The sequence below is a fragment of the Akebia trifoliata genome, chromosome 10 (genome assembly GCF_017979445.1).
Source record: "Akebia trifoliata isolate Shusen 1 chromosome 10, ASM1797944v1, whole genome shotgun sequence".
Taxonomy (NCBI): Eukaryota; Viridiplantae; Streptophyta; class Magnoliopsida; order Ranunculales; family Lardizabalaceae; genus Akebia; species Akebia trifoliata.
Genome location: NC_141384.1, coordinates 7,518,613 through 7,537,010, shown reverse-complemented (window position 1 = coordinate 7,537,010; position 18,398 = coordinate 7,518,613). Strand labels below are relative to the sequence as shown.

General features: G+C 34.4%; 1 protein-coding gene across 4 annotated transcripts in view; it reads right to left on the bottom strand.

Annotated features, from left to right (window-relative positions):
* The window catches only part of LOC147393028 (vacuolar protein sorting-associated protein 54, chloroplastic-like), a 35,142-nt gene that overhangs the window by 10,352 nt on the left and 6,392 nt on the right, over positions 1-18,398 (bottom strand). The window contains exons 3-14 of one of the 4 annotated variants that reach the window (XM_086456454.1): positions 16,387-16,466; positions 14,463-14,580; positions 11,982-12,059; positions 9,577-9,736; positions 8,552-8,640; positions 5,874-6,106; positions 4,271-4,442; positions 4,059-4,142; positions 3,542-3,960; positions 1,358-1,511; positions 1,092-1,173; positions 648-720 (exon numbers count right to left, since the gene is read on the bottom strand). In XM_086456454.1, coding sequence (XP_086312580.1) covers positions 653-720; positions 1,092-1,173; positions 1,358-1,511; positions 3,542-3,960; positions 4,059-4,142; positions 4,271-4,442; positions 5,874-6,106; positions 8,552-8,640; positions 9,577-9,736; positions 11,982-12,059; positions 14,463-14,580; positions 16,387-16,466 — 1,737 coding nt within the window. In that variant the 3' untranslated portion in view covers positions 648-652. Of the gene's footprint in view, positions 1-647; positions 728-1,091; positions 1,174-1,357; positions 1,512-3,541; positions 3,961-4,058; positions 4,143-4,270; positions 4,443-5,873; positions 6,107-8,551; positions 8,641-9,576; positions 9,737-11,981; positions 12,060-14,462; positions 14,581-16,386; positions 16,467-18,398 lie in introns of all 4 variants that reach the window. The other 3 variants (XM_086456455.1, XM_086456452.1, XM_086456453.1) reach the window with 3 other exon arrangements.

The following is an 18,398-nucleotide window of genomic DNA, read 5'->3' as shown; positions in this document are numbered from 1 at the left end:
GAGGCATCTAGAAGAAGCATAACAGAGGGGTATTCGAAGGGAAGATGGAAGGAATATATTTTATCATTCTGGACATCAAAGAATATTTGTTTCTTTTGTCCAAATTCTAACTTTAAAGCCTTGTATTCAGAGGAGATGCTATTTTAGGAACTGATGACTGACTAGATCTTCTTCTCCTTCCTCCTCATTTCTTCTTCTTTCTTCACTCAAGCCTTAAAACATGTCTAAAATCAATTGGTTTATCCACCTCCTAATCTTGTATATTTGTATCGCTATTTAATAAAATATTCAACTATAAAAAGGAATGAAAATGAAAATGTTTAGTTCATCCAGAAGAATACAATTGATTGCTTCAACACAAAAGATTAAAATTTCTTCTTGGGGTAAATTGCTTAAAGGTAAGTACTAGTCAATCCAAAAAGAAACTACTACTTTGTATACATCATTATCTTTTCTTCAATGACTAACTGGTAGGATGCTGCATTAAGAGTTGAAAACAACTTTACTTAAGTTCCATGTAAAATGATTGTTTTTACCAAAACTAAATAAGATGTCTAAACAGCAAACCTGCCATTCACTAAATTAATGAAATGAAATGAAGCAGAAAATGATGAAGAACAAAGGTAAAGCATCCAAAAGGATCGTACCTGAGCTACTCGATCAATCTCGGAAAGTAATAATGCCCTACGAGACTCGGGTACCGTCTGGAAAAGAACACGTCTGATTTCTTTGTTCAACACAGAAAAATTATTAGAAATAAATTTTGGAACTTTAGACATAACATGTTATCAAGCACTCAACTAGCTACAAAAGCCCACAAAACTTCATGCCAGAAAAAAAAAATGATAGATAAAATTTTATTAATAAAGAAGATAACAATTACCAGGAAAAAAAATGAATGTACAGTGTTTTTAGCTTCTAGCAATTAGTTCAGTGGATATGATCTCAATATTCCCCTCAATACTGGAAATAAGATCACTATCTTGAACGTAGAATAAACAAACATAGATATGAAACAACTTAATTCTCATAATAACGCACAAGAAACCAATTCCAAGGAAAGAGAAACATCAGAATTTATTATAAAATACCTGGAATAATGACATAGGTAAAACTGATAACCTGACTTGCCAGTGCCAAGTGTTTAGAAGTTATGGACTTCAGCCCAGAAACCTGCAATACCACATGAACAGAATCAACAGGGACCAAAATTAATATTAATAGGAAAGCCAAGTGATATGGACACCATAATCTGATTAAAACCAAAATCAGAAGGATCGTTATCAAGTTAAAAAAATATATATTTAAATCCATCCAGAATAAGTTTGAGAATTTCCTAGCCAAGATAAAAACCTACCTGCATAGCACCAGCTCCAAGAACAAGCTGACAAGTCCTTGTGTTGAAAAATTTTAAAATTTCCACAACACGATGGACAAGTTCAGATGATAGCACTGGCAAAAATTTATTCATATCAATGTACTCCGACAACATCTTCAGCAATATTAAACCACTGCCAAGGAAACAAAAGAGCATCAAAGTTAGTTTGTTTGACTCATGTTTGTCTAACAGGATGCACATTATTTTTATTTTGTTAAAAAAAAAAAGGAATTACAAAAGAAGTGACTTTCTTTCAATGTTTTAAGCGTGCATATAACATTATGAAATGAAGGGCTTAGACCCATGATGAGGACATCCGAGGTAATGAGCCTCTTCCATTTGGCCATTAGTTAGCTTTTATGTTTAAGAGGGTCTATTTTAGTGATTAGGATTCATATTCAGACTTATTTTTATGTTATATCAGTCCATATGGTATAGATGTTTTGGGACAATTTGGTAACTTTACCACGTCTTTCTAGTGAGCTTTCATAGGCTCAAAATTCAAGGGAAATAAAGTAACGGGATTGAGACATAAATGGTATTTTTATTTTGTTATATTTAAGGTTTATTCCTGTCGAAGTTTTAGGAAAACTGTTAGGATATTTTATTTTCTGTCAAATAAAATCTGAGTTAGTATCTCAGATTATGATTACGCATATTTTTCTGTTTTTTGCAATAATTAGATTTTCCTCTTTTATAGGAAAGTTAGTTACAGATTTGTTAGTATTCTAATTAGATTTTCCTCTTTTATAGGAAAGTAAGTTATATATTTGTTAGTATTCTTTGCTATATATACCTTGTACTCAAGCATTATGATGAATAAGAAGAACAATTATTTTCTTCTCTAAAATTACAATTCCCATCCATCAAATCTTGTTATGTTAATTGGATGACTAAGATTAAATTAAAGTTTTGATTCTTACACAAATAGTTATAAAGACATTATTCCAAATTTTTATTATTATGAGAGATTGAATAGAACTTACAGGTTTTCTAGAGATTGGATGTGTGGTGTGAAGTCATGGCTCTTCTTGGTGTGATTCCAAGTTAGGATAACTTTTCTTGGTGTGATTCCAAGGTAATGATCATTTTATCTTTCATCTTCTCCATCTTCTTGATCATCTTCTTTAACTTTTTTTTTTTTCTTAATTTCTTTTGTCAATAAAACTTGTCGTCCAGGAATTTACAGCCACCATTTTCTTGTCCAAACCCTTTCTAAACCTTAATTCCTTCATCAAGAACCCTGTTGCCCCTTAATCTAGAACACACATAGAGCTGATTCTTGCTGTCCATTTTTTCCAAACCTTACCTTAACCCTCTACAACCCTCCTAACCCATTAAGAATCCTCTAACTCTATCAAGAAACCCCATCCCACCTTCCTACCTTACTACCCCACCAAATATAATCTCATACCAACCTTTTAACCTTCTTAGAACGTATCCATAATTGCCAAACTTCCCTTTAGACTTTCCTCATATAGTCAATTGGGATTGTTGAAAAGCTAATAAAACCCTTTGAGCATAAAAAAATTTCTTGAAACCTTTGATTGGGCTTAAGGAAACCTTCACAGGTATTAGATTGAGACCCTAAGTTAGTTTGGAAGCCCTATCTTCCTTAGGATCCCTAATTTTAATATTTGGGAGTAGTCCTGTAAGATTGTAACTTAGCCTAGGAAATATTTTAATTACTTATTAGATTTTCTTGAATAATCTCTGATAGAATTAATTTATTTTACGGATTTTATTGTTCTTGGTAATTATTCTTGATCTTGGAATCATCACCTTAGGTTGAGTTTGCATTGTCCTACATCAACTCATAGCTCAGTTGGTTTGACACATTGAAAAGCAACTTTGAGGTTGTGGGTTCTAGTCCAGCTTACCCATAATATATATATATATATATATATATATATGAAATGAATAGCTCAATAAACTAAAATATTCAAAAACAAGAAGCCTCGAGTTCTGTCCAAAACGAAAAATATAAAAGATAAGTGTAGCATGGAAACACAATGCTGACCGAAGAAAAACAGGTCAGAAGTTGGGAACAACCAAGCAGTAAACTGTAAAGGCATATGAATGCTACGCTTACAACTAAATTGGAAAACAGAAGCTAAGCGAACACTTTATAAAGCCCGTGGAAGGAAGAAGAAGGTAACTAACCAGTTCACCATATGATAACCAACGCCTCTATACATAAGAGTTTGAGAGGTAGGTTTCCCATGCTCCTTTCTGCTACTATCATCATTCTGAACCAGAGAACCAAGGACTTGAGTTCGATTTTCTTGATCTGCCCAAGTCGAGGACAAGGATTTAACTTGTTTGGTGTTATCTGCAAAGTTATTAACAACGTCATTCTGCCCAATATGCTGTTGAGGAGATTCCCCAGCCTCTACCACAAGTGAACCCTCATTCCTGGAGACAACATCAGAACAGCTTGTTTCCATGTTACCATGAGCATCAGCCTGGTTCCCATTCATCAAAGCATCAGAACAAAGAGAGTTAACAATGGCCTGAAATTCATCAGGGACATCAACCGCAACCCAGGTTTCTTGGTCAAGAACTGCCTTAATCTTTGTCATCTACAATACCCAATTAAGTTGTTACAACACAATAACAGCAAGCAGAACTCTTACATGAACTGAAAAACATTTAGAGCATTATTAAACAACTGACTAACCCGAGATTCATGTTGGAAATCAACAAAGGCTTTGGACTGTGACTGCAATGTTCCCCGTATACTATAGCCCAGCCTTCCACCAATCTGCTTATATAAATTTAGTTCAGCAGATATATATATATTTATGCATGCATGTATGTATCACAAAGTTTAAAAAAAAAAAAAAAAAAATCATTGACTGATCAAAATGCTCATCAATGAACAAGCAATACCTTCTCAGTAGCTGTTATGAAATCCTGAGTGATGTTGTATATGCTTAAAAACTCTTGCAATTTTAACTTTGGGTGAAGAAGAGCACGAACACCAAGGAGCTTAGCCCATCTTCCATGAGCAGCATCACAAGCTGCAAATACAGCTTCTGTGTTTTCCCTCAATACATCAGCACTGTGAAGGAGAAATATGATCAGATTGCCAAAGAATATTGCTATTTGACATAATATTTTGCATTAAACCAACTAAATGACAATCAACTAAGTGGAAGGCATTTAACTTCACAATTGAACAATAACATGGAAATCCACAAGGAGACATTAGGACTGCTAAAAGTGGAGGTTGTAGTTTACAAAGCTCCGCATGCAATATATTGCAACCTAAAACTTGACTTAAGCAACACCCTCAATTTAAGTTTACGTTCTAATTAGCACAATGCACTTTTAAGAAATCTGAGGATTCCAATAACCAAACTACAGCAGGGTAGAGTGCTCTTTCAACACAGAACAGGTCTCAGACATGTTGGCCACAAAACAATACAATAGCACAGTTGTATGATGATAATGATGTGCATCACTAGAACAATTAAAGTAAAACTAAAAGAAAGAAGGATAAATTATTGATTTGCCAAAGGGGTATGGCAGTGCATGTCTTGAAAAGGCAATATTTTGAAAATGGAGCTTCGGTGTCACATAGTCTCAACAATTACTCGTGTTATCTTCTGAAGATCATTCAGACAGTTCGTTTTAAGTTTTAATAACTGTTAACCACCCCATTTTAGGTTCTATGTATATTTTAGTTTTCCACAGTGTACCATCGGTGTCCTAATGCAGATAGATTAATACAAATTAATGAATTATCATCATCATCATCTTCTATCCCTTATCCCAAATGAATCCTATTTCTTTGTTCAACTCTTTCTGGAGCTACCTCTTCCATCAAGGCATGTGTTTTCAGATATTTTCTTACTACCTCAGTCCACACTATTTCCTTCCTTTCTCTCCACCTTTTAGAGCGTCCAACTTGCACCCAAGCACTCTTCAGTTCACTGATGCCATTGTTGGTCTTTGTGAAATAATGAATAATAAGAGAAAATATTGCAAATATTCCACCAAAATTTCTACTCATGCTAAGGGTAACCATAAATAAACTTGCAGATGATAACCCAGACGCACTTCTGGAAAAACCAAGTCCCGTAGTTAAAAGAACCCCAAATTATATCGTGATCATTCTAAAAACCTTATCCCCAAGACTTGGGATCGGCTAGATGAATCTGGTTCCTCTATTCCACCCTGCCCAGAGCCTCGTCCAAATTGAATTATATATTAAGCATACAAATCCTGTGTGCATGCACTAACACTTCGTTATTGACAGTAAGAGTACATGAAAAGTCAGAGTGAGGGTTTCAGCTAACTTGGTAGTAAAAGTAATCCAATCATACTACGAAAATTGGTTGTATGTCGGAACAACAGCTGCCAAGAGAAAACCTTAAAACAGATGTCTTGTATGTATTTTGCATAGAAAATGAATGCATCAGTCGAGCAAAGATGTTGAATATACTAGTAGTTTGAGGGTTTATTAAGACCAAAATAAACAAGATTTTACCGGAAATTTCTTGCCATATTTGATGGACTTGAAGCGTCATTCACTCTTTCCTGAAAGGAAGTAACCTTTGCATTCTTCTGAAGAGAATATGGCGAACTTTCTTGACTTGTTTCTGCAGCAGCTACGCCTAGTGCAAGTGCTGTGGCAACAGAATCAGCAGCATAGCAACCATCAAGGTTGCACATGATCCACTCAATAGCCTTTTTAACTTCAGCAGCCCGCACTAAATGTGCCTGCATTCACTAAAAGAAGAGAAATTACATCATAGCATACTTAAGATGGTCACTAGAGTGCATGATAAAGTTCAAATAAAACTTGGCAGGTCAAAATAACATCAGCAAACACTAAATGATATTCAGCTGAACATGCAATCACCAAAGATTCAAATTGTAATGAAATGCAACCTAACCAACCTATGCATAAAATTTTTCTTAAAGCTCCAAGCATAAAGATCAATAATCCCTTCCTAGGCTGGCTCATACGTAATGAAAAACTCCAATTTGAAATTTCAAAATATCTTGAAATGATGAAAACAATCCCCATTAAAGCTTCTGTGAAGTTTTCTAAATTAGTTGAGGTAAATCATAAAATTCAATGAACACCCAAGAAATTTGGAGAATTTCAACCGGTTCCATAAAATAAAAAGAAAACTTGATAGAAAACAGGTTAGTGGTCAGTAATTGGTGGGTGAAGGAGGGTTTTTGAACCCAAGTCGTGGTATCGACACTCACAAACCTTACCAACTTAGAAAGTTGACACCTTCAGGATTCTATAATTCCAAGTGTAGAAAACCAGATTAGGGTTTAGAGAAGAAAAGAATAGAGAAAGTGGGAGGAGTCGAACTTGACTCTCTCACTATGAACCGTGGTATAAATATATAAAACTAGAAGAAAAAAAAAATTGAAATCACACATATGCCTTTATGGCACATATATAAAATACCGATATATCTAACACTCCCCCTCAAACTAGAGAATATATAATCCCAGCTTGTTACACAAACAAGTAACCCTGTCACTTCCCAACAACTTGGTAAATAGATCAACAAGTTGATCTTCAGACTTGACATACATTATGGCAATTTCACCACTCAGAAGTTTCTCATGAACAAAATGGCAGTCCACCTCGATATGTTTCGTCTGCTCATGAAATACCGGATTGGAAGCTATATGCATGGCTGTCTAGTTGTCAAATAAAAGACTCATAAGTGTCTACTGTGAAACCAATTACCTAGAGAAAAAGTCGTAACCAAATAAGTACTCAAGAAGTATGAGACATAGCCCTATATTTAGCTTCTGCATTTGATCTGACCACCACTGTTTGCTTCTTGTTTTTCCATGATACAAGATTACCTCTTATGAAGGTAGAATAACATGTGGTAGACCTCCTATCTGAGGGAGAACCAGCCCAATCTGCATCTATATATCCCTCAACCCAAGTATGAGCATTAGGCTTATATAACAAACCACGTCCTGGAGATCCCTTTAGGTACCAAATAATACATTGAATAGCTACCCAGTGTGGCATCCTAGGTGCTTCCATAAACTGACTCACAATGCTAATAGGAGATATTGATTTCTCCCTACCCAGACTGCAAGGACCACACAAATCCACGTCTTCTCCAACTGATAACACAGGCACACCCCTTTTTTCTCAACACTCCACTAAAATCATTTCCACCCTCAACTAAAGAAAAGTTCCTCCCTATTGGCCCCAGATCAACCTGATTTTTTTACTTTCCTCGAAAACACACTTTTCTTGAGGGGCTAGCACAATTGGTTTTAACTCCATCTGGCTTAGGTCCTTCCCGTCTGGACAGCAATTCTAAAAGCATGAGTACATTTTATTCATTGACATTGAGAAAAAATGTTGATTCGTTGTGTAATAGATGGTTTTTGAAAAACTTAGTCATAGTATGAACTATTCACAGCCCTTTTTTATAAGTAAACGTATTTTACTTATAAATAATAATAAAAAAAGAGGGGGGGTTGAATAGTTCATCTTATGACTAAAATCCAAACAAACCAACTATTCACAGCCCTTTAATTGTAGCTTATCAAGCCAAAAAGGAAATGGTAAGGAAGGAGATCCAAAGGGGAAGAAATTATTGATAACTTAATTTTAAAATTTTAAAAATTTATAAATTTCTTGGAAAAATCAATTGAAAGGCCTTCCAAGCCTTGAAACTAAAAAATGAACACATGCAAGATGCATTCTACTAAGTGTTGTGTTGTCCGCCTCCGCTCCCGGGTGTCACGTGCTCACGTATCGTACCCCAGTTTGACCCGTGACCCTCTTATATTTATAGTTGCGGCTTTCCCATTAGATCGATTTTTTTGGGTAAATGGTTGTCGACATGGTATCAAAGCGCTAGGTTCGTATAGGTCAAAAGAATTTTTCACCCTTATGGGTGAGGGGGAGTGTTGAGTGTTGTGTTATCCGCCTCCACTCCCGGGTGTAACGTGCTCCAGTATCGTGGCCCAGTTCGACCCGTGACCCTCTTGTATTCATAGTCATGCCTTCCCCATCAGATTGATCTTTTGGGGTAAATAGTTGTTAACAAATTCTATATACTGCAGAAATCCTTATAACCAGTGATATAGTGGTTAACGTCCACTACCGTTTAACTACAACCAATACCTAAAAAAGAAAGGAAATACAGTCAAACATTACCTTACCTGTACAACCTTGAAAATAGCATCCAGAAGTCGAACAAAGCTTTCAGATGAAAGGTTCCGTAACTTGCTTGCAAGTGATGAGCCACCACCTAGGTCACAACGTGAGAAGTTGGAATGAAAGGCAAATAAAGAACAACAACAAATAATGTGGAGTGCGGAGAATTTGGAATGAAGCCGCACATTCAAAAAAATAATAAACTACATATATATATATATATATGAGGAATGCTAACGTCCAAGACCTCATGGGGACATTAGCATACCCTTTCCATTTTATCTTTTAATGAAAAAGAAAAGGGAATGTTGGTGTTTTACATAATAAATGCATTTATTACACCCTTAATAAATACATTTATTATGTGGCATTGCCAAAGCATTTATTGCAAAAAGGTATTTAAATTCAAAGACAAAAATGCCCTTAGCATTTATTATGTAAAAGACCAGCATACCCTTGTCTTTTTCACTAAAAAAAAAAAAAAGGGGCAGGGTATTATTGAAAAGTGAATGTGGTGGAGAATGCTAACGTCCCCATGAGGTCTTCGACGTTAGCATTCCCCTATATATATAGGGGAGAGTTCGGAAGCCTTAAAGAGAACCAAACATTTTTCAATATATGGGTTAGAAGTTTCGGAATGGGTTGATTTTTTGTGAGGATGATCTCTATGGTGAGGAGATCATCCTCAAAAAAAAATATCAGCTCATTCTGAAACTTCTAACCTCAGTTTACAAGTTGAAGAATCGTGGACTGTCAATTATTTGTAAACCACTTTTGATGGGGTTAGAAGTTTCAGAGTGCGCTGATTTTTTGTGAGGATGATCTCCTCACCATAGAGATCACCCTCGCAAAAAATCAGCCCATTCCAAAACTTCTAACCCATATATTGAAAAATGTTTGGCACAATGTTTGGCCCTCTGTAGGGCCTCTGAAAGCTTCCTATATATATATATATATATATATATATATATATATATATATATATATATATATATATATATATATATATAGATATGTTTGAATATCTCACCATCAGAATCCACTGTTTGTTCTCCTGTCATCAATTCAAAGGACTCTGAGTGTCGGGCAACCATTACAGGAAGCAACTCTGCAACTGTGGTCTTGATTGCTGTTTTCATGTCAGCAATAAGTGTATCACGGTATATCCTCAACACAGAGGGCAGTTTTGCCTGAACAAACGGATAATGACAATAGAAGATGTAAATAGCAGCAAAACTGTAATTCCACAACTTTTTTAATACCAAAGTATCTTCATTGCAGATCATAAATGCTAAGGTTGACATGCATGGTACCAGTGGCACACAAATACAAAATCTATTTATTAAAAATAATAAGAAAAAGGGGATATAGTACATATAAAGAATTTAACTTTGGATTTTGAGGCATATTTTGGTCAGCCTGAAATTGTTCGACCAGTGTAGAAACATTTTAATCATCATCAAAATAAACGCAATTTCCGCTGAAATTTTAAGAAATGATCAAACAAAGATGAAGAGTGCAATATCTGTATTTCATCAACCACAATAAACAACCATATAGGGTGTAGAAATAAAGATCAACAGCATTTGTTCAGTGTTGCCTTTTCTAAGGGTCTCCTGACAGCACTATCAATGATAATTAGACATGAGAATGGTCATAATCATGCCAATTTAAGTATGTAAAACAACAACGAAATTGCACATGATGTGGGAAGGTCACAACCACATCGACCTTTTACACCCCCACACACATTTTCCCCTTCTCCATCCTAACCAAGGCCCCGATAAAAGGTTTGCCCTATATAGTTGCATTATTGAGCCAACATGTGTATAGTGATTGTGTGTTTGTTATTGTGCAGAATCATCAAGAGGTTATACCATAAGGCTACTGTTCCCAGGTAACATAGACTGATGGTTTATGATAAATATGGGTTTAAGAAGCCACTCTGTATCCCTAAGTGAAATGTTAGCGCAAATTGGAGAATCTTTTCTAATTATTCTCTTAATCCTTTTCATTCTTACCCTATTTGCTTGTCCACGTGTTTTCTGATTAGCATAAAAATATAATAAACTGAACATGGAAGGAATGCTCCAGATCAATCCTTGTAATATTTTTTTTTCTTAGTTCTTAATAATTAAAGTTTGATAACCTTAGCAGAAAAATATATATGAAGCTTACATAGACTCAATCCCATAAATGTTTATGGTTTCACCCCTATAATTGAACTCATAGATTTTGCTCTCTCGTTTCAAGAAAAAATCTTCCAATTTCTTGTTTTATGAAGCGTGAAGGGAGGAAGCATCTTGGGACTTTGGCATTCGTAGAGGCTTTAATGACCAGAAAATGGATCAAATTAGTAATTTGATTTCTGGTATTTCTTTTATTCCCTTATCTTTGGAGGCGGAGTATGAAAGGATTTGGGTCATTGATCAGAAGGGAGAATTCTCGATGAAAACCTTCAATCAGTCCCTGGTGAGGGGTGGGCTCCTTCCTTTCCGGTAACTGCTGTTTGGGGTACTAGGTACCATCAAATATTTCATTTTTCATATGGCAAGGTGCTTACGATGGATCCGCTTAGGAGGGGGGATTTTGTGAGGCGAAATTGTGTGTGTTATGCAAGAAGGATGGGGAATCAACGGAACACATTCGGATTTTCTGATTAGTGGCTCATGGGATATAGGCCCAGTTTTCGAATCACATTCTGTTTCACTGTTTGGTGGTTCATGTAATATGGACTCATTTTTTTAGTCCTTTTGCAGTTTTGGTTTGCCTTCCCTCTTCAGCTCATGAGTTGTTTGAATCTTTGGTTGTTCATTCATTACTAATTCTTAACGTCCAAAAGAATTTTTTGGAGTTTAACCCCATTTGCAGTTTGTTGGGGAATTTTTCAAGAAAGGAATTGTCCTGTGTTTGAAGGAAAGGATGTTCAGGAGATCATCATTTCAATTTTGGGGTTTTTATTATTTTTTGTGTAAACTCTTCAAGGAGTTTAGAGGTGTATTCTATGAGGATTGAATTTGTTGTATCAATCATAATTAGCCTGTTGTTTTTGTGTGTCTATGTTGTCTTGCAGGTCACCTTGACCAGATTTTCCTTCATTAATAATATTTTTCTCAAAAATAAAAAAATATGTACACATAGCAATCAAGATATGCTGTCAAACGGTAAGTTAAAGCAGAGTCCAGGAAAAAGTATAATTATCAAGCAATACATTTCAACAGTCGGAGACCCAAATAAAAAAAATAAAAAAATGATAAAGGAAAATGTATAATTATCACAGTACAATTATATTTTAAGAATTAGCTAAAAGCACATAACAGGGACTATACATTACTATGTATAACTATGTCATGGAAGTACGTTCAACCCAGTTCGAATTATGTTTGACATAAACATGAGACATTCACATAAGAAAAATTACAAAGAAGGCCTCACAGTTCTGAGCAATCCAATGATAAGGGGGAGAAGACGATCTCGAAAGCTAGAGGTTTCTTCATCATCCAACTTAACCTGCTAACAGACAAGTCCAGTTAACAGTTTGATAATTTTATCCTAAAGTTCTTCTTAACATCATACATGAATTGAAATGGCCAAATTATAGAAATAAAAAACTAATAATATAGCAGATCGATAAGACTGATATTTAAATATTTCTTCGTAGATCATATCGATTTGACCCCATAAACAGGACTACCACCCAATAGAATGTTGCCACCAAAAGTAGATCTTCATATTTCTTCTAAAGAACCCCCAATTGTCCCAGAGCACTAGAAAGAAATCCTTTAAACATAAAGACTTCCATTGTTTTGCATACACAATAGAGGTCTTTTTGTTTTGATAGTGAATGAAGTTCTTCCATCCTATTCACTGGTATTGGTAGTACCGGAAAAATTGTGTCCCTTTTTTTGTTCTAGCTTGAGATCTAAACTAGAGCATTTGATTCTTTTTTTTTTTCTTCTTTTTTCTCTAATAGGCGAACAGGTTAGTGGTTAGTAATTAGTGGGTGAAGGCGGTTTTGAGTCTAGATCGTGGGATCAACACTTACAGACTTCATCAACTTAGCCAAATGGCACCTTCAACTGGAGAGTTATGGGGACATTAAAGATTGAAGAGTAGATTTTATTTTTATCAAATTTTCTGTTTTAGAGTTTTATTTTTATGTTTTTGGGGTTTTTTTCATGTTTTATTGGCACATGATGTCATGATCTTAGTATAATATGTAGGGGCAGTTTGGTAAATTTAGTTTGTCATTTATTTAAGTTTACAAGGGTTGAAAAATTAGGAGAGAAAATTACGAAATTAAGTTATTTATTTGGTATTTTACTTTGATTAGAATTCTTGGATTTATTTTCTTTATATATAGATTGTATTAGGATTTTTTTAACGAAGAATTTGATGAATAAAAAATGAGTTTCTTTCCTGGAGTGAAAAAAGTTCCTCACCATTCTTCATGTGATTCCAAGAAACCCTTGGTGTGATTCCAAGGTTCTATCTTTCTCTTCTAATATTTATTTTCATTTTTATTTTTATTATTTTCTCTAAACTTTCTTGAGTTCTTGAGTTCTTGAATTCTTTATTCTTTATTCTTTATTTTGTATTCTTAATTAAAACCTACATACCTCTACCTTTAATCCTTATCTTACAAACTTCAATATTAACCCTTCCCCTTACCCTATAGAAAATACAATAATTGAAAAAGAAATCATTTTTGAGATTGTGGTCGTAATTGCAAAACGTCAAAATTAAACCCTACAACCCAAATTCTTTTGGGTTTACATTATCGTAACCCAAATCCCAAATCAGATCCCCTAACCACCCATTTTTTCCTCTTCTTCGCCAACCGTCCTGCATCAATTTGATTATTGTGACTCAAAGAAACATAAATTCTACTGGTTTTGCTTGATCCCCCAGCTTTTTGGAGTGAATTAATTCTTCTCGTCAGCATGCAAGATAGTAACGATGGATGAGTGTTTGAACCCTAATGTATTACAAAAGCTCATTTAGCAAATTATACCCTTTTCTGTAGCTTGGAACAATGGAAGGGAAAGGGGTGGAAATCCTATATTTAAAAATAATTACAGAACAGTGGATTTAGTTATTCACAGAACAGCAGTCCCTTTAATTCCACATTTTCACTGGACTTCTACCCAAAGCGTTCAACGAGCTTGATTTGATGATTTTGTCCCTAGGGATTCCTATCTTCTGGAAACCTTAGGTAATTATTGGATTATGTATAATCTGTTTTTCATATATAGCTATACTTCTTGTGTGCTACTGAAGCTGTACATTTAGAGGTCATTCTTGATGTAAAGAGGCAATCTTTTATGTGAAGGGGATCCTTCCCCCCTTATTTACTTTTAAGATAAACTCTATTCTTTCTTTAGATAAAGTTGAATGGAGGAACAGGATACGTTCAGCCAACCCAAATTTTAGAGATAAGTCTTTGATAATGATCTGCACTTTAGGGCTTTTGTTTCTTGGTGCGAAGCAATTGAGGATTCAAGGGATTTTCTTTCAAGGACTTCCTTTTTAATAAGACCTTCTTTGCAATGAGAGTTTGCAATTTCCCTTGGTAGCCTTTTCCTTTCTATTTGACAAGGCTTCTCAACCTCCTTTCCTTTGATGGATTAATAAAATATTTCATCTACTAGAAAAAGATCTTTCCCCATCAAAAAACATAAAAATAAAGATAAACTTAATGGCTAGAGGAGTCTCATGTGTTAATAGGTGTTCTCCTCATACTGTAGCTGCCTCAGAAGCACAAAGTTCAGGCCAAGGATGTTAGGGATCAACTTACAGCAGTAAGGTAGATCATACAATCAACAACCCTGAATGATAAAAAGAATTCACAACAATACCGCAAAGCCTAAAACATTCAGTTTCAAAAACAAAGATAATGATAAAAATAACACCTACTTCATCATCTTTTGTATTGGTGAGGTTGGAAGCCCTTGCTTTCAATCTCAACAAAATTATTGAATCCACATCTTTTGCATCATGTATAGACGCACGCATGAACTCCGCTAAAAGAATGCTACAAGAATGAATTACACAAGTTACAAATGCATCTACTGAAAACCACTACTTAGTAAAATAAATGAATTAGCACTACAGAGTTCAAGACACCAAAATTACCTTAACCAAAAAAAGCAGGGAGCGAAACAAACAAATAACTTAACCAACAAATTGCCCAATGGAAAGAAGTAGATTGGAGACATTCAAAGGGACTTTCAATTGAATGAAGTTGTTCCACTAAATGATCAAACTCAAATTGTCTACTAAAGTTATAAATTAGAACCATCCTATTATCTGCAAGCCCACAACCACTCGTATATTAATCTTTCCTAGTTCCTTCTTTTAGTTTAGAAGGTTTTGTGGTTCCCCAAATTCTTCAATAAGGTAATACAAAAGACAACAAACTAGTTAAGTTTCTTTTTTTTCTTTTTCCTTTTTTTTTCTTTCTTTTGATCAATGATGAAAGTGTATTGTATTGATTTATATTAAAAGATTATAAAGGCAGTTAACAGTATTCCCCGTTTACAACGGTTTACAATGACATTCTATTCACTCTGACTCTTCAAAGTGTGTGGAAGATGATTAGCATCAAAACTGGTTCAGTTTTTGTCAGGAATTGAAATGACCTTTAATCATCTACAAGGAACCTTTAGCATCAAAACAAGGTCAGTTTTTTGCTGGAATGATGATCTACATTTGTTCTTTATATGGACTTGGAGTACTTGAGTCACAAAATCTTCCACATTTGATAGTGACATTATTAGAAAACAATAGGCTCGTATAGTACATCAGTTGCCATGGCCTATCAACAGAGAGAGGATTGCTAACACATCTTTGAACTCAAGTACATTCGAGTTACAAGGACTCCAAAAGAAAGTAATCAATCAAAAGCACATAAATTTTTCAATTAGTAAACCTAATAGAAGCATATATCATTTGCTACCCAACTTTAAGTCGCTTGCCAAAGGAAAGAGGCGGAACTTCGTCTTTCATCTTCAGCATGCTCAATAATTCTGTAGTTCATATTCAGATGTTTGGTCTTTTGGAAAGTGAAGTGATAGACTTAATATTTACAAGTATTTTAATGCCAACCATTGATAAATTTCATATACCGACTTATTCAAAACAGTGATATGGATTTTATGCATTCTGACTTTAAAATGCCCAAAAAGACCATAGAAGTGTTCACTAATATTGACCTTCTTACATATGGGTGGCGTTCAAGGGCCAACTTTTTAGCAAACTTTTTGGCAAAACATTTTTCAAAACATGGGTTAGAGGTTTTGGAATGGGCTGATTTTTGGTGAGGATGATCTCTACGGTGAAGAGATCATCCTCACCAAAAATCAGCCCATTCCAAAACTTCTAACCCATGTTTACAAGTTGAAAAATCGTGGACCGTCCATTTTTTATAAACTGTTTTTGATGGGGTTAGAAGTTTGGGAATGGGCTGATTTTTGGTGATGATGATCTCCTCACCGTAGAGATCATCCTCACCAAAAATCAGCCTATTCCAAAATCTCTAACCCATATTTTGAAAAATGTTTTGCCAAAAAGTTTGCTAAAAAGTTGGCCCTTGAACGCCCCCCCTTACATATTACATTTTCAGACATTTATTTCTTTTGCAGAACTTGACACGTATTTGAATTTCATATGTTCTTGAAGACTTATCCAATATCAAATTGACCTGGTCCGTTAGTGAAACTTAACCATATCAATTCAATACACAAATGAACTTTGTCCAAAATTCGGAAAGATGCAATCAAAAGATTCAGAATAACCAGTTGAAAACTTGGGTAAATGTGACTTGACACAAAAGGCCTACCTGTTAATGGAATCTATGGACGTTGCTAACTGATCCCGAAGGTGACGGAAGCAATGGAGACCAGCAAGCTCATCACTATCCTGTCAAACATAAAGATAAGTGTATAATAAGATAAAACTAAATATTGCACTAGGACGTGTGTTTTCGAACCAATAAAATTGATATTTTTTCCACGAAGTGCCAGTCCCAGAGGTTGGGAAAAAGTTTGAAGGTGTACAAGTAAAAGCCTACGCAAGTTGTGGTTAGAAGAAAAATTCATGTCATAACAGCATTGGGAATTTACCGTCTCCTCTTTCCACACCTATTTTGGGGACCTTAAAACATTTGGAAACAAAGTATACCATGTCATGTTTCCAACCTCAGTTATATGAAATTCTTTTCTGAGAACTCAAGCAACATACTTGTATAAAAGGAACTGGTTATGTTTTAAAGAATATTCTATCAGATACAGTATTAATGAGTTCTAACCATAGTCAATGGTGAACCACTTGCCAACTGATTTTTGCACAGTTCTCTTGGATGATTACTAAGTACAGAAAATCTTTCTTCTGTTTTTTTTTTTTTTTTGCATGTGTGCGTAAATAGAGATAAATCTTGAAACTATCTAGTTGCATAATGCTGTACATTTCTATTTATATATGTTGTGTCATGAACTCTTCTAAATGGGTGAAGTACCCATGTCGGACACAGGTCAGATTAGTCACATTGTAATTTTTTTGTTTTTCTTTTTTATTTCCTTATTACAAGATATTAACAAGCATTTATCGTAAGAAATGTGCAAGTTGAAGGTTTTAAAAAAGCAAGAGGAAGACCCAAAAGAACATGGATTGAGGTAGTAAAAGTGGTTATGAACACTATCAATAACAAAAACCGTGGCTTTGGTCATAATTGAGCAGAGGAAAGGAAATCGTTCAGCCGACCCCAAATGCATTATTGATAATTATAGCATTAACTATTAATGTATTAAATTTCGACATATTTCCACTACCGAAATATTTCCATTTCCATAAGGTCTGACACAAAATTTAACAGATAATTTCTTTTGGTATATATTTCAATCTCAATCGCTATTTCACAAAATATTTGGGTGAATAGTGAATTTTGACCGAAATAATAAAATTTTGTATACAGAAGTTCAAGATTTTGATGGAAGAATAAACTTCAATCAAAATATTCTTTTTGAAAAAAATATTCTAAAAATATTAATAAAATGTATAAATATGACAAAAATTATATATTTATATAGAAAGAACTTGTAAATTACACATAATAATTATATTTACGAATAAAAAAATTACACATAATATTTATTCAGAAACTAGGATAAATGAATTATGGTTGGTTACCTATTAAAAAAATTATGATTAGTTAGGTGTCTATATCACCTTATTTGATGTATTCTACGCATATTAGTATGTTCATATAAACACACAATCATCCAAGTTTTAATTATTAGGATATATTAATAATTTATTCATTCGTATCTTTACTATTATAATGAGACAAGGCAGAGTGAGGATTTTTTTTCCAAAAATATCTTTCATGTTCCAAAAATGCCCCTCATATTCCATTTAAACATACTATTATCAGGGTCTTTTCGTAAAAATGAATAAAATACAAATGCAACTCCCATAACCTTATTAGCTTTTTTTTAAATTACAAAATTATCTTTTAATCTTTTATTTATGTTATCTTCAAAATGGGGGCGGCTATTTGCACATACCGAAATGGCTCAATGCATCCACTTAAGTGACTTTTGTAAAAAAGAAAAAGTAAATTACCATTTCACCCTTTTGTTTTGGCTTATTGCACCCACCACCACCTACGGAACAAAAACCCAAAACTCATTTTCTTCTTCTTCCTACCTCCCTCCCTCTTTCTTCCTTCCTTTTCTTCTTCCTCTTCTTATTCTTCTTCATATTCATCTCTTTCTAAGTTTTGTGAGAAGTCGAATCAATGGAGATTGGGTTTTATGGGTTCTGTTTTCAAGTTATCTTATTTCTTTGAAATGT